The following is a 21,349-nucleotide window of genomic DNA, read 5'->3' as shown; positions in this document are numbered from 1 at the left end:
GCTGATGCACAGAAACTTCAGAAGCTTTATGAAACCTCTGGAAGAAGTTGAAAATATAAGAGGTAATACCGTGCTGGTCATACCCCAAGGACCCATCCTCTTTTTTTAAAGTAGATATTTGGTTCCCAGCCTTTCTCATCTACACCGATAAATGAAAGAATTTCGAGTTCTCATCTCCCTCTTTCATCCACCTCAGCTTTGCCTTTTCAGCCCACACCTTTTCTTACATGTGGCTAACTGTGATTAAGGTTGTCTTGGCATCAACCTCTTTGTTGAATAAATCATCCGACATGCCCGAAACATCAATCAGACCCTACACATTTTTTAAATCTAGCAAAGCCTTGTCTACCTCCAGATTAAATTATGGGAAGGTTTCCCTCGCCCAAGATTTTAATTTTATTTTAACATGCTTCAGCTTCTAAGCTAGAATGAAAATGGCGTTACCCCCCACATTCACCTTCCAAGCATCCTCCACCACAGATAAAAAATTATCATTCTCCATCCAAAAACCATGAAAATGAAAAGGGCAGTTTCTAGGTTTAGGCACACACTAAGAAGAGATCAGGAGAAGGGAGTGATCTGAACCTGAACTCGGTAACACCTGCTGCCCAATGTTTTTAAAAACATCAAGCCATTTCTCATTATAGAAGCTACGGTCTAAAACAGTCGCTATATGACCCCTCCGTTGATTGTTAGGCTAAGTAAATTTCCTCCCTTGAGAAGGGACAGGTAATAACCTACAAACATCCATCATCACCTGAAACTCAGCTACCGAATGGAGGTTAAAATGACCAGGACCTCTTTTTTCATGAGACATCAAGGTGGCATTAAAATCCCCTATAACAGTCCAAGGCAATGCCGATGCAACCTGGGATTCCAGGTCAAACCACAACTGGCGACGCTTAATCTTAAAAGAACTTACATGAATAAAAGACATGTCGACGTTCTCCCCAACCCAATCCACCATAATAGAAATGTGTTGTTTTGACAAAGCAATAATCGCAGGACAATTACGGCCGAGCTTCCAAATTACCCATAGATTTGGCACTTTATCATGCCTAACATTATGAATAAAATCTACATCATACCCCATCTTACTAAAAAATAAAGCAGGGAAGCTATTTACTTGAACCATAGGTTCAGCCAAACAGAGAATATCCGGAGTAGAATCCTTTATTATTCGACGTAAGGTACTCCTCGTTGCTGGCTTCCTGACACCACGAATGTTCCAAAGAAGAACAATCATGGGGAAACTAAGGCCCCGTTTGGTATCGTTCTAAAAAAAATGTTTTTGGAGTTTTTTCGTTCTATTGGAATGAAAAAACGGAATAAAGTGTTTGGTGCACTTATGGTCTGTTTCTGTTTTTTTGGAACAAAAAGTGAAAAAAAAACTGAAAAAAGAGATTGGACGGAACTCCATTTTGGAGTTCCGTCTTCCTAGTTTCATTCCATTTTACAAAAAGAAAGAACTATCGTTCCCGATAAAAATCTAAAATTTTGAAACAACATTTTTTTGTTTAAAAATGGGATTTTCACACAGAAACTGAAATTTTCGTTTTTGACACGAAACGTCTTTTCTGGAACAGAAACGATACCAAACGGGCTCTAATTTGAAGAGTGACTGGTGTCACGCTTTCTCGCTTGACCTCCCCCTCCTTCTCTTTGGTTGTAATAGCCCTTTCCATCGTTGCAACCTCATGGACCACCGAAACAGCCCCTCTTGAAACATCCACCACAGGGAGAGATGTAACAACATGCTCACCCCTGTGATCTAGCCCAACTCGCAGGCTACCAGAGACGCCTCAAAGACTGCCACGAGCAGTGACCATCCTTGTAGAACGAGAGGGGTATCTAGCGCCTGAAGCAGCCACAATACCCTCATCAATAGTAGGCAGTCGATGGTCCTCTTCTTCCATGGGCAAAACAGGATGGACCGGGTTTACACTTGGGCATGCTTCAAGAACCCATCTTTAAGATCCAAGTCCAACCCCACATGAGATCCACTATCCACCGAATCCTGGGAATTAAAATCCCCACCGTATCCCTCCTTTCCTATTTCATTTGGACTCATATTAGGAGAGCCCAATCTAATTTGTATTTCTCCTTCAATTAATGGTTCTATACTTGGAATGTTACTAGAAATAGGAATATCCTAATTGAGAATATCGTTGGACTGAACAGGCTCTCTCACCGAGTTCACGCCAGGTGAGTCAGCTCCATCTTCTACATAGATAGCCCCTGGGATACGACCCTCCTTCTCCATAGCACTTTGTTTTTCTTCATCAACTTTCTTTTGTTTACAAGAAGCATCTAAGTGCCCAACTCGCTTGCAGTATCCACACCACCCAACATTATTCTCATAGAGAACTTTTTGGCTAAAACCATAAACCTGAGACATACCTGGTTCGAACCTTTCAATCTGGACATCTTCCATCCTAACAGCCGATTTTGATATATCAATCTCCACATGAATCTGAGCAAAGTATCCTAGGATGTCTTGCCTTTTAAATTTATCCAAAGCCACAGGTTGACCAACTACCTTCACAATTGAAAGAAGCACGTTTTCGTGCCAATATTCTAAAGGAAGATAATGCAGATGAATCCAAACCAACTTCGTAAGGTTTTGCTTTTCATGGATGTTGAAATCTGGTTTCTAGTGTTGGAATCGGATCAACTGCTCACCTACCCTCAAAGGTATCCTCCTCCAAACCGCAACTTTGTCTCTCTCACATTGGAACTGGAATATCACGTATCCCTTTCCCAGAGGATGCATAACCACGCCCTAACTCAAATTCCATTTTTCGCGAGCCTCCTCTCACAATGCATCAAGGGAAATCACATGAAAGTTTACTCGACCAATCAATGCAAAATGGAAGTTTTGCCTCTTTGCTTCATAATCCTATTGAGGGATGATGATTTGTCGAATGTTGCTTGCCTAGATCGGTTCTAGAAAAGAATCGATTGCAAACCATGAAGAAACCCCCACAGCCCTTGCGTAAGAATGCTTGGGGGCTGCAGCATCTAGCACCCTACTAGGATCGGGAACGGCTGAACCAGGATCCAAAGCCTCCCTTCCATCGCCATCATCTTCCTCTTCCTGCACCACCAACCTACCCTCCAAATCGCTAGACACTCTCTCTCCTCCTCTCATTTTATCAATCTCCTTCAAGAGATCCACTCCTCATTGCGAAAGCTTTTATCCAGAATATTACACACATTACCTCTACGATGGTTATTGGACCAAGTAAACTTCCTACCAACAGAAGGCACCTAAACTATATTGCACGCATCAACCATGACTAATAGATATTGGATTCTATAAGCACAATTTAATGGTATGAAATTTACATTACTATATGTGGACCTAAGGCATTTTTTGCTTACCCTAATTTCCTTAGAGGGCTGGTACCTACACTCACCCTTATAAATAGTTATCACTGGCCCATTAAGTGAATGACTAGAGAAACCTAAAGTGAGCAGGAAAAGAGGGTAGACTAGACTAACAACGATATTCTTTTCGCAACTAGGGATTGCATTACTTCAGCCATAGATTTAGGTATGCCGTTTTTGTCTCTATAGTTATAATTGTATGCTTCTTAATCCCCATGAATCGTTTCCTTATTTTATTTTTTGTCAAAGTTTTCACATGCATCACATCAAGATGAAAATGAAAGCAACTGTGTATATCTCTCTTCTCCTCCAATTAAATGACATATCTGCCCGTTATTATGATGGGAAATAGAGGCACAAGGACGTGGCGGAACAAAAAATTCAATCCCTAAATTTTTTAATAATAAATAAACAAGGGAGGATGTTAGGTATGCTGTGGATTTCCTGGAGCTAGCAGCTCAACTAATGGGAGGGCTAGGATGGGAGGAGCATAGGACATTTTTCCAAGGGGAGGAGGAGAGAGATAGACACATATCTAGGTATACCGGTGGCATAACCAGCCTTCTCCAATAGAGGTAATAAGGTTTTAAAGTGATGGCGAGTTTAGGAGAGAGTACCTCTGAGGCGGAGGAGGGTCTTTTAGTGGACGACGATGCTCCCCATGGGAATCAACCACCGGACAGAGGCAAGCAGCGCAGGATTACGGATTTTTAGGGACCGATGGTCTGCAAGTTGCCTCTTCTAGGGTGGATCTGGCCGGTTTATCCCCAGCTGACTTGATTCTAGAAGTTTCATGCTCGATTGAGAAGGTGATTCAGACTGGGGAGGAGGCGATCTTTGGATAGGATGGAAGAAAATAGTCCTACGCTACTGTGGCCAAAAAATCCTTGCCCAACATTAATGATCTACCTGGCCTGATTTATGCAAGATCCCTCACGAAGATCATCATACCCCAGGACACTTATGAAGAGAAACACCAAACTTTCTCTTATGCTCTGATTGGAAGAGTAAATTTTAGGTATGCCTCAATGGATGATGTGAGGTATGAAGTGAAGACCACTTGGAAACTAAAAGGTAAAGTAAACTTGGCTCCCCTAAGGAAAGGATATTCTTTTTCGTTTTGAAATGGAAGGCGACATGACCTCAATGTGGAAAAGAGGGCCTGTGAAGGTTAAAGGCCATATCATAAGATTCCAACGCTGGTGGCCGAAATTTAGTATTCACGAAGAGCATATCAAAACCAAACTGGTCTGGACTCATTATCCTGAATTGCCAATGAAGTATTGGCACGAGAAGATTTTATTATCAATGGCTAAAGCCTCGAGTAGACCGGTGGAGATTGACTGTCGTACAATGAATGCTACCATGGGGAACTATGCTCGTGTTCTCGTCAAAATTGAGCTGGGCGGCACCAGGGTGGATGAAATCAAGGGAGAAAGAAGGCAGCCAGGGAAGGACTCTTTCTTCTTCTTTAAGTAGCGAATCAGCTATGAAGATGAATAGATAGATGTTTTTTTTGCGAAAAATGGGGACACTCTGTTGACCAGTGCAGAGTTAAGAAGAACAAGGAGAGAAAGGAGCCAACGATGGAGGATGGTGGCGATTTCCCCATTGCTGAACCGATTCAGCGGAAGAGGTTGGTGGTGCGGCTACCCATTCCGATGGCTCCATTCATGGGAGATCGAATTTGGCAAGTAATCAGATTTCTTCTCCTATTAAAGAATCTTCCTTACAAAGGAACATTCAGCCTACGATAAGAGAATCCCCTATTTTTGGAAGCTCTAATCAAGGAAATATTGAAGTAAATTTGCCTATGCCCCACGGCCAACGTGTGAATATCCACGACCCTGTCATGGTGGATAACCCACTTGGCAGTGGGTATGGATCTGGTTCTGACCCAGACGAGTCTGAATTTTCCTCTTCGGACAGGGAGTACCTTACTTCTGCGCAAGACAATGAAGAGGCGGTGGAGGGCACTGATGTTAGGAAATCGGGAATGAATGGAGCGGACTTGGCTCAGATCTCTCGCGCTCTACACCCTCGAAAGAATAGAGTGATGTATGCTGGTCTTCACGGGGGTCGTCACTAGTCTAGAGGTGATAAATGTGGATGTGGATAGGTCTGGGGGTGGTGAGGAACATGTTGTCTCAGGACTGTCTCCTTCTCATATTGAGGGTGGGAGGGTGATCATCCAACACCAGGAAGTAGTAGAGCTCGACAATGCCTTGGTCAGGGAAGAGGGCAATGATAGGGAAAGAATGTCACAGTAACGGGGCAGACCTCCAAATATGACTGTCAGGTTGCTTTGAAGAAGTGACCTTATGCATGTCCTCTTTTGGAACATCAGAGGTATTAAGAAGGCGGTCGGTAGGCGCACCTTGAAGGATTTGATCAAGAAGAAGGATCTAGACCTTCTGTGCATTGCAGAACCAATGGTGCCTATAAGTGATTTCCCTAACTTATTTTTTAATAAATTGGGTTTTCATAATAGTTTTCTCTATAATAATAGAGTTTCTAGAATTTCTAATCTGTGGATTATGTGGAAGAGAAATTTATGTGTTCCTGTTGTTGTCTCATAATCTGAGCAACACATCTTGATCTCTCTGACTTGGGATCTCAGCCAGCTGCAAGTCTCTTTTGTTCATGCTAACAGTTTCTGAGAAGAGAGAAGGACTCTATGGCAGAACTTGGTTGTGGATTCCCCTCTCTCTCCTATGCCGTGGGCCTTGATTGGTGACTTTAATGCCACCCTTCAAGCGAATGAAAAAAGAGGGCCTGGATCTTTCAGTTTGGGCTCTGCGGCAGAATTCAGTGCTATGGTTGATACTTGCTTCATGACCCAAGTGCCTTCAGTTGGGAGAAAGTTCACTTAAAGCAACAACAGGAGAGCAGGAAATGTTTATGTGGTGCTTGACAGGAGTTTTTGCAATGAATATTGGTTGGCCAGATTTCAAGACTTCTCACAGAAGGTTATGCCAAGATTTGCTTTTGAGCATACCCCTCTGCTCTTATCCTCTGTGGTCAGCCAGCGTCCTCCCAATTGCCCTTTTAGATTTCACCAATTTTGGATGGAGCATGAAGACTTCAATTGGGTGGTGGAATCCTCCTGGTCTGAATGGATATATGGGTCTCTTATTTATATGCTTATGAATAAATTAAAACATTTGAAAGGGGTTTTGAAGTCCTGGGCGCGAGCATCCTTTCCCCATATTGATAGAGTGCTGGAGAGTGTGAAGACTGCTCTTTCTCAGATTCAAGAACAGATAGAGAGAGAAGGGATGAGTGACCATTTATTTGCTTTGGAAGCTGACGTGAAGACGGTTATGGTCAAGGCCCTCAAGAATCATGAATGCCTCTCGGCAGAAAAGGCTAAAACAAAATGGTTGAAATTTGGTGACAGAAACTCCAAATTCTTCCACCTATCGGTTAAGATGCGAAGACACAAGAACATGATCAGATCTCTAAAAAAGTAGGATGGGGAAATTGTGGAAGAATAGCAGCAGCTGGGAGAATTCATTGTTGACTTCTACGAAAGATTTCACAGAGCCACCCCAATGGTGAATCATGTGGAGCTTCTAGACTATATCACTAGGGTCCTTAATCAGAACGATTGCTACAGCTTGGACTCGCTTCCTGAGAGTGATGAAATAAGGAGGGCGGTATGGGAACTGGACCCAGACAACTCCCTTGGACCTGATGATTTCTCTGGAGCATTTTTTAGGAGATGCTAGGTCGTGGTTGAAACGGAGGTGTGTGATGTTGTGAGGCAATTTTTTAGCACTAGCTCCATGCCAAATGGGGTCAATTGTAATTTCCTTGTTCGAATCCCCAAAGTAGATGGAGCTGACACTCTAGATAAATTTAGACCCTTGTGCATGGGGAATTTTTTCTGCAAAATAATCTCTAAAGTGATGGCGCTGAGACTAGAGACCCTTCTCCCTAGATTGATTTCAGATGAACAGGGAGCCTTCCAAAAGGGGAAGATGATTCATGGCAATATTAGTGTGGCTTCTGAGCTAGCAAATCTAATGTTTTCAACATCCAGAGGGGGCGGCCTTGGTTTGAAAATTGATATAAGGAAAGCGTATGATACTATCTCTTAGTCATTTGTCTTCCAGGTTCTGCACAGATTCGGCTTCTCTGACAAATGGATCAATTGGCTTGAGTAGATTCTGACCTCTACAAAAATTTCTATTTTGGTGAATAGAGGTCCTCAGGGATTTTTTTTGTGTGGAACGTGGTCTGCATCAAGGTGACCCCACATTCCTAATGCGATTTATAATAGTGGAAGAAGTGCTTCCAGGGGTTTGATGTGATGGGGTTCAAAGGAAAGAGCTGAAAATGATTAATGGGCCTAGGGGCGCTCCTACCCCTGGTCACATCCTCTTCGCGGATGACATTTTTATCTTCACCAGCGCATCCTTAAGGTACGTTCAAAATTTAAAAAATTTCTTGAAGTAGTATCAAGAATTTTCTGGTCAGAGTATCAGCTTTGAAAAAAGCAAAATCTTCCTTGGTAAGGTCGCCCTAGATTGCAAACAGCGCATTGCTGATACCCTAGGAATTCAAATTTGTAGCTTCCCTACTCGATACCTAGGAGTCGAGATCTTTAAGGGTAGAGTGAAGAAGGAGGATCTTTTACCTGTGCTGGATAAGGTGAAGGGGTGGCTGGCTGGATGGAAAGGAAACCTTTTATCTATGGCGGGAAGGATGGAATTAGTTCGCTCGGTCATCTTAGGCATTCCCAATCACAACTTTGCTATATACTGGTGGCCATCTTCCCTCATCGTAATGATGGAAAGGTGGAAGAGGAATTTCATCTGGACAGGTGATGTGGATTTGCTAAAAAAAATCACAGTGAAATGGGATAGTCTTTGCAAGCCTAAAGAGGAAGGGGGATTGGGTATCAGAAAGCTCAGAGACACGAACAAGGCAATGTTGAGCAAGCTGGTCTGGAGATTAAAGCACAAAAAATCGGTTGCTAGCACTTTTCTAAAGCACGCTTTGTAATGAAATATGGTGGCCTTCGTAAAGGAAGTTAATCTTCTTCAATCGCCCTGGGCGTGAAGAAGGTTTGGAGTTTCATGGAAGAGCATGAAAGATGGATTATTGGTAATGGCAATCTGGCAAGCTTCTGGAAGGATAAGTGGTGGGGGCCTAAATCTGTACTGGAAGAGTTACAGCATACGGATGTATCTCCCATGCGCCATAATGCCAAGGTGGGCGATTTTATCATAATTAGAGAATGGGTGTTGCCTCAAGTGTCAGCGGAGGTGCTGAAAAATATTTTTTCCAACTTTCAAGAGGTAAAACTTCCCACAATGAGAGTGGATGACCTGTGTACCTGAAACTTGACGCCCACGGGTCAGTTTTCTACAGCATCGGTATGGGAGGAGATTAGAAATAAAGGCACAATAGTGGCCTGGTGCTTGCTGGTGTGGCAAAAAGGCCTCTCACCAAGGTTCTCCACCTTAGCATAGTGATTGGCCCATGGGAAACTCCCTACGGATGACCACGTAAAACGCAAGGGGATATGCCTTGCCTCAAGATGTGTTCTCTGTAAGGAAAGGGAAGATAGCACTAAACCTATTTTTCTAAGCTGTGACTTCTCATCCTCGGTATGGAAAGAGTTTGTTGGCTGCTTTGAAGTGGGGTGGCAGTATCATCAGTCGATTGAAGGTCTGATTTAGTGGTGGAAAGGTAAAGCTAGAAGTACAAACTTGAAAAATCCTTGGCTAATGGGTTTCTCAATCCTAGCAGCAAATATTTGGTGCAAAAGGAATAGAAGACTTCACAAGGCCTCATCTAGGCCCGATTGGAAAATTTTTGAATTTGCACGCCGAGAGCTAGCTCTTTGCCTAGGTCGCTCAAAAGGGGAAGTGAAATCTCCTTCCGATGTTATTTGCTGGAGAAGACCGGGTCTGCCTGTGGAATTCGTTAGCTCCTATCCTCCTTTGGAAGTCCACTGGTGCAAGCCTAAGAGGGATTGGATTAAAATTAATGTAGATGGGAGCTCCTTGGGAAACCCAGGAAGGGCAGGTGTAGGGGAAATTATGCGAGACAGTGAGGGGCAGGTTTGTGACTCCTTTAGCATTTTTTTGGGCACAAAAAAAATTTACGAGGCTGAATTTGAGGCGGTTATGGAAGGGGTTCTAATGGCCATGGCACTGGGGGCAAGAGAGTTGTGGATTGAGGTAGACTCAGGCGCTGTCGTTGCTGTAGTTTAGAGAAATCATATTCTATGGTTTATTCTCCAAAAATGGCGATATGCTCTCCCTTTCTTGGAGTCTATCCCCTGGAAGATCTCGCACTGCTTTCAGGAGGCTAACCCGATTGTGGATTTCCTCGCTAAGGAGGCTGCAAAATCTGGGGCTTCGGAATTCTCAGTGTCCTTCCCGAGACACATTGCTGAAGATTTGGAAAATGATGTATTGGATAGGCACAAATTTTGCTTCTATTAGGGTGTTGCTTTTTCTCTCTGTTGATGACCATGCCGAAAGTGGAGAGCTTAAGTTTCCTTAGTGGTTGCGGCCTGTCTTTGTTTCTCTTTGGTTGTACTTTTTTCTCTCCTTTTTAATAAATTCATCTTCTAGCGAAAAAAATAACCAGCCTTCTCCAATAAATAAATAATAAAGAAAAATTTTGTGTGTGTAGGGCGGGGGTGCCCCGTCCTTGTAACTTAAAATACTCACCTCAGTTATCACATGGGTGGTAGATATCTAGGGTAGTGAGAAGTTTGACTGAGTTGTGATCAGCTCTCATCTTGTATGATGTTCTCTATTTCTTAAGGACCTTAGAGGCAGAATCCAGATCAGCTTTTCACATGAGGAGAGTACTTACCCTCCTCGTAGGGGTGTTAATATCTAAACCGGATCGGTTAAATCAGATCGGACCAAACCGATTAAGCCTGATCCAAATCGAACCAGTGGCTTATTGGGCTGGTTTCAGTTTGTATTTTAAATTGAATTCGGTCGGTTTGGTTCGGGTTAGACCGTTGGGCCATTGAAAACGCTGGAAATGTGCACCGAAACTGGAACCGATCCAAACCGACCCGAGATAAAACCGAACTTAATACTCACTAACCTAAGTGGGCCAACAGGCCCAACACTCAAGTGGGCAAAGCCCAAGTGTCCAACCGGACCAACACTAGCCCAACGCCCAAGTGCCCAAGCCCAACTGCCCAACGTTTATCAACTATAGAAATTCAACATTTCAACTTCAACCTGTCAAAAGGATTTTAAAACCATAATTTTTCAAAAGAATGAAAACCTAGGTTAGTGAGTGAGTGACGCCATGACAGAGTGTCGGAGAGAGCAGCAGCGGCCAGCGGCCAGCGGTTATGGGCCCTAGCGTCAGAGTTGGCGAACGTAATAGCTCCGACGGCGGCAAGCGATGTGTACAGTTACGGGGTGTTTGTGCTGGAGGTGGCGTGCGGGCGGAGACCCATTGAAAAGTCATCTGATGACGAGCCGCTGTTGATCGATTGGGTGAAAGAGCTTTATGCGAAAGGGAGGCTCATCGAAGCTGCTGACTCGAGGATTGCAAGGGAGTACAAGGTGGAAGACATGGAGGCGGTGCTTAAGATTGGGTTGGCTTGTTGCCATCCTGACCCTGACCGCAGGCCTACCATGAGGGAGGTTGTAGACTTATGGCTAATGCAGCTGACTGAAACTTGAAGACTTGAAGTTGCAGCGGTAAATTTCGAAGCCTGCTGGTTGCCGATCGTCCCTCGACAGGTAAATTTTGAAGCCTGCTGGTGCTGGTTACCAATCGTCCTCGACAGGTAAATTTCGAAGCCTGCTACCTGCTGGTTGTCGATCGTCCCTCGACGGTAAATTTCAAAGCCTGTTGGTTACCGATTGTCCCTTGACAGGTAAATTTCGAAGCCTACTACCTGCTGGTTGCCGATCGTCCCTCGACGATAAATTTTGAAGCCTGCTGGTTGCCGATCGTCCCTCGACAATAAATTTTGAAGCATGCTGGTTGCCGATCGTCCCTCGACAGATAAATTTCGAAGCCTGCTGGTGTTGGTTGCCGATCGTCCCTCAACAGGTAAAACTCTTTTTTTTTTTTTTTTTTGTTTGATTGCACGGTTTGCACATCGACAGCCATGACAGGTAAAGCCGTAAAGCTTGTGTTTTAATTGAAAACTAATGGTTCCCTCCTCTAACAGCCGATTTGAGACCCCTGCAACCTTCAAGTTCTCTCTCTACAAATTTCAGCTCTTTCTCTGGTACTCCAGCCTCCAAGACCCCAGGTATATCCTCTTTTGATTCAAGCTTCTCATCTTTTTTTGGCCCTTTTGTGAATAAAATACCTGAGACTCTGAGTTGTTAACATGTAAATCTGAAGTTAGCTGTAAATGGTGATATAATAGAACTGAAATGGGGTATCCAAGTATGCTTGTGAGGAGTTGGGTTGCATTAGTTGGATTTTAAAGAGGTTTATCATCCAATTAAACCCTTCTAAATTTTCAATCTATTTGGTTGATCAAGTATTAAAACAAGATTCAAATTTCAGTCAATTTTATCCTTCCATATTTTATTTTTGAATCTTATTTCTGTTTTTTCAACTTCTTCAAATATGAGATTTTGAATCAAATTTCAGCGTGCAATAGCGTATTATATAGGGCTAATTTAAAGAGGTCATTTTTGAATTTGTAATGCTTGGTATTCTTATTTTATTAACATGTCATATGTTTTCTTATTAATTATAGAAATGTCCATCAATATAGAAGATGAGCCCGATCGTGGGTCAGATGCTGATGTTATGTCTGATGATGGACCATATATTCTTGGAATTCCATCAACAGAACCTTCAAGTGTCGTAACACTTGAAACAAATGCAACTACCGAAAGGAAAAAAAGGAGTGTAGTTTGGGATGAGTTCACAATCATTGATGGGAAGGGTTTTGATGATGGGAAGAACCGAGCTGAATGCAAAAGATGTAAGCAAGTTTATAAGGCTGATAGTAATATTAATGGAACTAGAAGCCTTAGGAGACGTATTCTACATTGCCCAAAAAGGGAAAACAAAGGAAACACAAGCACCCAAATGATTTTGGGTGTAAATGAAGGGAAAGTGATGTTAAGATACCAAAAAGTTGACCAAGATTTTGTGCGGGACAAAATTACGAAGCTTATTGTGAGACATGAGTTACCTTTAGTTTTTGTTGAGTATGAGGAGTTCAGAGAGTTAATTACATACCTTTTTCCGGGCTATACCCATATTGCTCGAAACACACAAATGTCGGATATTTTGAGGTCATACAATTTGGAGTCCATTAGAATCAGGAATTTACGTAATTCATTTGCTGGGAGGATTTCTTTGACAAGTGATTTATGGACATCTATCACTAATGATGGATACATTGCTTTGACTGCCCATTACATTGATAAGGATTGGGTGTTGCATAAGAAGTTGTTGAAGTTTTGCATCATGCCACCTCCACACACTGGCATCCATATTTGTGAAATGGTTTCAAAAATCTTGTCTGACTGGGGTATTGATCGGAAATTGTTTTCAATTACTTTAGATAATGCCACAGCTAATTTCTGTTTTGTTGACTTGCTGAAGAAAAATTTGAATTTGAAGAATGCTCTTTTATGTAGAGGATTACACTTTCATAATAGGTGTTGTGCACATATTCTTAATCTTATTGTACAAGCTGGACTGAAACACATAGATGACTCTGTGGTGTTGGTGCGATCTAGTATAGCCATATGTGAAAGGATCACATGCAAGAAAAGTAAAATTCTTGGAAATTTGTAAGCAATTGGGATTACAAAGTAGTAAGGGCTTACGTGCTGATGTCTCCACAAGGTGGAACTCAACCTATCTCATGCTTGAATCTGCATTATTTTATTGTAAAGCATTTGAGAACCTTGGACTAGTGGATGACAACTTTAAAACTTGTCCTAGTTCTGAACAATGGTTGAAGATTGAGAGATTAACGAGTTTTTTGTATCCCTTCTATGCAATTACTGTTTTGCTTTCTGGTTCCAAGTATCCCACAACATATTTATATTTTGAAAATGTTTGGGAGATTCACAAAAGTTTATTAGAAGAGGTATCACGTGGGCTCAACTTTATGAAGCCAATGGCAGTGAAAATGAAGAAAAAGTTTGACAAATATTGGAGTGAATATAGTCAAATTTTGGCCATTGCTTTGGTGTTTGATCCTCGATATAAACTTAGTTTTGTGACTTGGGCATTTTCTAAGCTTTGCAACCTGGACTTAAATGCATCTACAATGTGCAACAATGTGAGGAATTCTTTATATCAATTGTTTGATGAGTACAAGAGTATGCAACCAAGTGACTATGATGTTCCTACACTTACCCATCGTCCTGGGAGATCTAGAACAAGATTTGTAAGTAAATTTACATTCTGATAGTGATTTTGATTTATTTTTTAATACAAGTTTTCAACATTCATTGCTAATCTTATTAATGATTCATATTTCGGCTATTTCTCAATTTTCATAGGAATTTATGGTATCCAAGCTTGCTGAGATGGATAATGGAAATAAATCTCAATTGGATATATGTCTAGATGAACCCAATGTCCCATTCAATGATAATGAATATGATGAGTATGATGTGTTGGCATTCTGGAAAGCAAATGGGTCAAGGTATCCGGATGTGGCTCGAATGGCTCGTGATGTCTTGGCTATACTAGTTTCCACAGTTGCTTCAGAGTCGGCTTTTAGCGCAGGGGGCCGTGTTATTGATAAATATCAGAGCAAACTCCTACCTACCAATGTTGAAGCATTAATATGCCTTCGGGATTAGATATTTGATATAGACTTCAGAGGTAATTTTTCATTCAGTATATTTTTCATTTTTAATTGTCTTAATTAGTCAATTAGTGTCTTATTTTACTTTGTATGTAGCTGAGCCTTTTGATGATCCCACTGATGTGGATAATGCACTTGGAAATATACTGGAACTATTGCACATTGAAAAGGAGAGAGGTGCAGTAGCTAGTTCTTCAGCTGGTCCTACTCTTAGAGAAGGATAAGCTCAATTTTCCTGCAACAACAGAGAGACCTTCCTAGGTACCTACAAATTCTAACATCTCTGATTTGTTTGCTGGTTATTATTGCTTTTTGCATGCTGTGGTAGTTGCACAACCACATGGGTTATCCAAATTTATATCTTCAAGGGGTTTATTCTGTTACATATATTCATTCGTTGAACATTGGTTAGTGCTTTAGGTATTATAATGCCTCTATTGCTTGTTATTTTCTATATAGTCTAATTGTAGATGATTTGATAAGGTTTGTCTTTGGATATACCTGTGGATAAATGACAACAGTGTTGTGGGAGCCATTGGAAAGATATTTATTGCAGGTTTGTCTTTGGAACTATAGCCTTATTGCTTTACAGTCTAAGGGATCTCATGGTGGTCCTTCTGACTTTTTTCTTAATATTTCTACAAAATATCTTCACTTGTTGATGTGCAATTGTTTGTTCATTTTTTTCCCAGTCGTATCTTTTACTGCAGCACTTGGTTTCGTTTTTTATGGAGGGAAGTGAGTCTTCTCAATTTTAAAGCATCTGCAATTGATCTAGATTCCTGTTAACATAGTTGTCAAGGTGTGCCTTGGTGGCTTGTTGGTGTCATTTTTGTTTTTCACCCCTCCACCGCCTTGGGTCATCTAGCCACCTTGACAACTATGCTTTTCATGTGTGTGCTTTGTTTAGTTTAAAAGCTTTTGGATCTACTGGAGTTATTGTCATATCTTTTGTTCTACTTGTAGATTATTTTTCATCTTTTAGGCCTTATAATATTTTCAATGACAATTAATTTGTATATATTGTAAGAAAGATAAATCGGTAGTTGCTGTTGTTCTTGTTGGGAAAACTTTTCCCTGTATTAGTGTTCTACTGTATGCTTGAATTTTATTTTTCACTCGTGGGGTTTGAAATATAGTTTTCATTTATCTTGCTAATGAGAAAACACTAATTCTTTCAGCTTTCAGGTGTTGAGAAAGCTTGTGGATGATGCATCAAAGTTTTTGAATGACGATATCACCAAAGCTGTGGTAACAGTGCCATTATACTTCAATGATTCCCAAAGCTGTGGTAAAGAAACTTGTCAATGTACTATCATCTCTAGCAGAGGTATGGAAGCCATCAAACCCAGACTCAAAGGACATCTATGGCATCCAGATGCAGTATCAAGGCACTAGCATCAATGCCAAGAGAAGAAGAATGGCGCACGGTTTCATTAGTTTCAAAATTCCAAGTTTCTTTAGAAATTCTAGTCTTAGTGAGAATTCTATTCCTAGTATAGTGTGGAATTCTGTTTGAGTTTTGCTTTCAGTTTCTTTCCACTTCAAACAATTTTTACTTGTCTTCGTCCAAGCTGTATAAGGTCTCTATAGATACAATCTTGTTTTGAATTGGTTTTCTTTATCTCATCAAGTCCTAGTTAATTAACAATCTTCAAACATAATAATATAATGGGGAATTTTTAACTAGTTTTAAGTTAAATAGTTAACTAGTTTTAAGTTAAATATATTGGTTGTTTTTCATTTTTCAAATATTCGTTGAATTTCCTAAATGCTTCAGCAGTTCAGCATTTGGTTGTTTCTTAATGGCTTCATACCGGTTTAAAAAATCGATCCAAACCGAAATGAACCTGATAAATCCAAATCGGTACCATCCCGAACCCAAATCGCACCGAAACCGACACCAGACTGAAACCGATAAATCCTTAATGGGTCGGTTTCGGTTAGTTCTAAAGTCACACCAAAACCGGTGGAACCGGACCAAAACCGCACCAACCCGGACCGTTGAAACCCCTAACTTGCGTGTTTATGGCAATGATAATCTTCGGCATTCGGCCTTTAGTATTTTTTTTTTCATTTTTTCCAACTGTTGATATCTTTCAGGCTCAGAACCAAGTCGGCTAGCTGACTATTCGAGCCGAAGCCCTGGCTAGGGACCTCAAGGTGTCCGAGCATGAAAAGTCAATGCTCGACAAGGAGCACACAGTCCTCCTTGAGAAAGTGAAACATCTGGAGGCTGACCTCCTTTGCGTACAGCAGGAGAGCGATCGGAAGCTCAGAGAACTGGAGGCGCAGATGGCCGCAAAGCTGAGGGAGGCTGAAGCCCGAGCTGTCGAGAGCTACAAGTCCTCTGATGACTTTCAAGAGGTGGTAAAGCACACCATCACCCCCGGGTTCATCATGGGCACCATTGATGTTCGAGACTGGGTCCTCAAACATCATCCTGAGGTATCCTTCGAGGGGAGTGGCCTCATCTTCGAGGAGGATGTCGATGCAACTCCTACCACCACTGAGGTCACATATGGTGAGGATAGCAGCAATGAGGGAGAGGGGGTCCAGGTTTCTCGTGAGGTCCCTCTTACTCCTGGGAGAGGAGACTCCGATGTGGACACTACCGACCATGCTGGGGATAAGGCCATCCCTCCCATACACGTTCCATGAGGTCCCCTTTTTTTTTTATTTGCAATCCCGAAGACCGATTCTGAATCCGAAGGGATGTTCCATATCTTCGGCCTACAGGTGGAGGTATGAAGGCCGAAGCTCTCATTCAAGTGGTTGTGGGAGCCAACCTTTATCACAAGGTTCGCTCCTATTGAGTCATTGGTCTGATGGTGTGGGAATAAAGGCCGAGGCTCCCACGTACCTCAAGGTGTCTTCATTTAGCCCCCGTCGCAGGTGCTTCCTTCATAACCCCTATCTATTGTTGGCTCTTGACTAGGGTCCTATCTAAGGTTCCTGGTCAGGTCTGCTCTGCCTTGGCCTGAGCTCCGAATCAAGGTTATTCTTTTGATCATGTTTTCTCGGTTTTGGCCCGAGCGCACGATCGAAGGGAGTGCCTTATATTAGCAACTAATGGGAAGCGATTACCGTAAGCCAGCTCATATATTTATGAAATGAAAATCCTTCGGAGTGTTTGGGATGGAGAGTTACAACTTGGAAGTACTTAGGGAAAAAATTATGAAATGTAAATGTGCATGCTACTTCACTACTAGTAGAATTTCCTCAAGTTCTTCGAGTTCCATGATCGGAGTACCTTTTCTTCCCCTATAGTCTCCAAGTGATAGGACCCTGGTCGTATTATCCTCGAGACTCTGTAAAGACCTTCCCAATTTGGAGCTAGCTTTCCTTGATGCCTCGGGTCCGATATCTCTGCCCTTCTGAGGACGAGGTCACCCATTTAGAACTCATTCCTTCGGACTTTGGAGTTGTAATACTTTGCAACCTTTTGCTGGTAAGTGGCGATCCTTTCTTGCGAGACGTCTCTGACTCTTTAGTCAAGAGGTCTAAATTAGCTTGGAGTCCGTTATTATTTTCTTCTTCATTGTAATACTGAATCCAATGGGTCACGGCTCCTACCTCTACCTGGAGTACAGCTTTGGTGCCGTAGGTTAAAATGATGGGTGTTTCTTCGATGGCTGATCTCTCAGTCGTGTGGTAAGCCGAGAGGATGTTGTATAACTCTTCTGCCCATAAACCTTTGGCATCATCCAGTCTCTTCTTTATTTCTTGGAGTAGTGTATGATTTGTTACCTCTGTCAGTCTGTTGGTCGATGGGTAACCGATGGACGTTTTTCTTTGGTCAATGCCGAGGGCATCACAAAATAAGCCAAAATTCAAGTTGGCAAACTGAGTTCCATTGTCCGTTACCACAACCCGAGGGATTCCGAATCGATAGACAACTGCCCTCTCGAAGAAGTCCCTTACATTCTTTTCGGATATTATAGCCAGTGCTTTGGCTTCTGCCCACTTCGTGAAGTAGTCTACCACCACCACAATAAACTTTCTTTGCCTCGTGGCCAGGGGGAACGGGCCCAGGATGTCCATTCCCCACATGGCAATTGGTACCGGGCTTGACAGGGAAGAAATCTCGGTAGAGTACTGCCGAGGGATGGGGGTGAACATCTGACACTTAACGCACTTCTTGACGAACAACTCCACATCTTTCCTCATGGTCGGCCAGAATAGGCCCTGCCTCAGTACTCTATGGGCCAAGGCCCAGGCTCCCAGGTGTTGGCCGCATATCCCTTCATGTACTTCTTGAAGTGCGTACTCACCATTGACAGGGTTCAGGCACTTGAGGTATGGTGTGGTGAACCCTATTTTGTACAGGGTCTCGTCCCTCAATAGGAAGCGTGCTAACCGCATTCGTACCTTCCTTGCCTTGTCCCTGTCCTTGGGGAGTATTCCTTCCTTCAGGTATTCGATTATGGCATCCATCCAGCTAGGGCCGTCCTCGCCAATGGGTAATACCTCCCGGGGTCCTTGGTTGGGGTAATACTTCGAAATACACCGATTGTCCAAGGTCCCTGAAGTCAAAGGTGGCCAATTGTGACAGAGCGTCTACGCTGGCATTCTTTGCCTACGGCACCTGCCTTCCCTCCTTGAAGGCTGTTACTTTCTCTCGCACCGTCTTCATGTACTCGGCCATCGTTTGCTCCTTAGCTTCATAGTCCCCATTCACTTGTCGCACTGCGAGCTGTAAGCCACTGTACACTACTAACTCCTGTACCATCAAGGCCTGCACTAGATTTATTTCGGCTATTAGTGCTTCATACTTAGCTTCATTGTTGGATGCATCGAAGTCGAACCGTATTGCATACTCGATTTTGAATCCCTCGGGGCTAACAAATATGATCCCAGTGCCGCTTCCCATGCTGTTGGATGCACCATCCACATACAATGCCTAAGTCCTTTCTACCCAAGCCTCGACAACTCTTGGGGTTCATCTGAGAGCGTTGTCTCGGCTATAAAGTATGCTAAGGCCTATGCTTTTATTGTGGTTCTCAGTTTGTACTGGATGTCGAATTCACCCAATTCTATGGCCCAGTTTACTAAGTGGCTGGACATATCCGACCTCTATAGTATCTTCTTCAGAGGTTGGTCTATGAGCACGCACACCGTGTGCGACTAGAAATAAGGCCTCAGCTTTCTTGTCGCTATCACCAGGGCGTATGTTACTTTCTCTATCTTTTTGTATCTTGTTTCTATATCCAAAAGGGTTCGGCTAATGTAATATATTGGTTGTTGTTGTCTTCCTTATTCTTTTATCAGTACTGTGCTTACTGCCACTGCCGATACAACTAGGTATAACTGCATGGTGTCCCCTATATTTGGCTTCATCAATAGTGGGGGCGTCGCTAGGTATTCTTTCAATAGTTCGAAGGACTTTTCGCACTCCTCTGTCCACTTGAAATTTTTTGACCCCTTTAAGGTTTTGAAGAAAGGAAGGCACTTATCAACTAACTGAGACATGAATCGTCCTAGGGTGGCGACTCTGCCTGTGAGCTCCTGGACTTGCTTCACATTCTGCGGTGACCTCATTTCTTGGATGACCTATATTTTCATCGGGTTAGCCTCGATTCTCTTCTCCAAAATGATGAAGACTAGGAACTTTTCCGTTGCTACTTCGAACACACACTTTGTTGGATTCAGCTTCATGCCGTATTGCCTTAGTACTTGGAATGCCTTTTCTAGGTCTCGGATGTGGTGTTTCGCCTTCAGATTTTCACTAGCATGTCCTCCACGTATACCTCCATAGTCTTGTCGATCATCCCCTTGAAGAACTTATTCATTACCCTTTGATAAGTGGCCCCATGTTTTTTAGTCCAAAGGGCATTGCTTTGTAGCAATAAAGTCCTCCCTCGATCACGAAGGATGTCTTCGAGACATCTTCCTCACACATCTTGATCTGATTGTATCTCGAGTATGCGTCCATGAAGCTCAGTGCCTCATGTCCCGAAGTGGCGTCGATGAGAAGGTCTATCTTTGGTAAGGGGTAGATGTCTATCGGGCAGGCCTTGTTTAAATCCGTGAAGTCGATTCAGATCCTCCAATTCCCATTTGCCTTTGGGACCATAACCACATTGGATATCCATTCGAGGTATTGGATTTCACGGATGAACTTTGCTTCTAGTAGCTTCTTTATCTCCTCATCTATTTTCTGCTGCCTCTTGGGGGCGAAGGTCCTCTTCTTCTGCTGTACTAGCTTTTTAGTCGAGTCGATGTTCAGACGATGCTCTATTACCTCTCGGTCTATCCCAGGTATGTCTGAGGTCGACCAGGCGAAGACATAAGAATTGTCTCGAACGAATGAGATGAGTTTTTCCCATTGCTGTCTTGGCATTGTAGCCCCGACTTGGAATTGGCAAGTATTATCCCCTTCTTCGGGTTCGACTTGTATTAGCTCCTTAGTCGGTTCTCCCCTCTGATAATTTGTATCATCACGTAGATCTTCTATCGGGAGTGCCTCACCCGCCTTTCCCTTTCCCTTTCCCTTTCCCCATAAGGTGGTGGCGTAGCACTTTCGGGACACCTCCTAATCGCCTCGACACTTCCCAACCCCATTCTTAGTTGGGAACTTCATCTTGAGGTGTGGTGTGGAGATGACAACCTTTAATAGGTTTTTAACCAACTCTCCCTAGTATGGCGTTGTACGCTAAAGTGATGTCTACTACCAGGAAGTTGATCATAACTTTTACTTAGTGGTCTCTGGTGCCTGCCCTTACCGGTAACTCAACCGACCCTTCTACTTTGATCGGGGAGCCCGAGAACCCTTGTAACAGGTGTTCGACCTTCTTCAACTTTCCTTTATCTAGACCCATCTTCTAAAAGGCTTCAAGGAATAGGATATCAGTTGAGTTGTCGTTATCCACAAAGATCCTTTTTACTCTGCAATCGGCTATGGTCATGGTGATTACTAGGGCATCGTCATGTGGTGTCTGCACCCCTTTCAGGTCGTCATTCGAGAAGGAGAAAACCGTCTCCATCCTTCCCTTCTTGTTTGACCATTCAGCCACATGCACGCTTCTCGCATGGGCTTTTGCTTTCCTGGCCGAGATGGAACTATCTCCAGTGGTTAGGCCTCCACTGATAGTTGTTATAACCCTAGTTGGGCTTCTATGATCGTCATGTGGCGATGGTTAGCTTCCTCGGGTGTCCGAT

General features: G+C 42.9%; 2 protein-coding genes across 2 annotated transcripts; both read left to right on the top strand.

Moving 5' to 3' along the window:
• Window positions 1–7,301: 7,301 nt before the first annotated feature.
• LOC122063330 (L-type lectin-domain containing receptor kinase S.1-like) lies at window positions 7,302–11,066 on the top strand. Its single transcript, XM_042627078.1, has 2 exons — window positions 7,302–7,474; window positions 10,691–11,066. The coding sequence occupies exons 1-2, from the start codon at window positions 7,302–7,304 to the stop codon at window positions 11,064–11,066; spliced, it is 549 nt and encodes a 182-aa protein (XP_042483012.1).
• Window positions 11,067–12,108: 1,042 nt separating this feature from the next.
• Window positions 12,109–15,817, top strand: LOC122063248 (zinc finger BED domain-containing protein RICESLEEPER 2-like). The gene is made up of 6 exons (XM_042626981.1): window positions 12,109–12,337; window positions 12,467–12,892; window positions 13,122–13,762; window positions 13,878–14,205; window positions 14,285–14,449; window positions 15,370–15,817. The coding sequence occupies exons 1-4, from the start codon at window positions 12,109–12,111 to the stop codon at window positions 14,181–14,183; spliced, it is 1,602 nt and encodes a 533-aa protein (XP_042482915.1). The 3' UTR covers window positions 14,184–14,205; window positions 14,285–14,449; window positions 15,370–15,817.
• Window positions 15,818–21,349: the final 5,532 nt, after the last annotated feature.

Source organism: Macadamia integrifolia, chromosome 1, assembly GCF_013358625.1.
Source record: "Macadamia integrifolia cultivar HAES 741 chromosome 1, SCU_Mint_v3, whole genome shotgun sequence".
NCBI classification, from domain to species: Eukaryota; Viridiplantae; Streptophyta; class Magnoliopsida; order Proteales; family Proteaceae; genus Macadamia; species Macadamia integrifolia.
The sequence above is the reverse complement of the archived record's forward strand: the minus strand, read 5'-3'. Positions and strand labels throughout refer to the sequence as shown.

Bases quoted from the DNA above. Each gene is read 5' to 3' on its own strand.
- LOC122063330 (XM_042627078.1), top strand. From the start codon at position 7,302: ATGGCGCTGAGACTAGAGACCCTTCTCCCTAGATTGATTTCAGATGAA. The intron at 7,475-10,690 runs GTATGATACTAT...ACGCCATGACAG, and splicing joins AAAATTGATATAAGGAAAGC to AGTGTCGGAGAGAGCAGCAG.
- LOC122063248 (XM_042626981.1), top strand. From the start codon at position 12,109: ATGTCCATCAATATAGAAGATGAGCCCGATCGTGGGTCAGATGCTGAT. The intron at 12,338-12,466 runs GTAAGCAAGTTT...GTGTAAATGAAG, and splicing joins CCGAGCTGAATGCAAAAGAT to GGAAAGTGATGTTAAGATAC. The intron at 12,893-13,121 runs GTATTGATCGGA...CATATGTGAAAG, and splicing joins AAAAATCTTGTCTGACTGGG to GATCACATGCAAGAAAAGTA.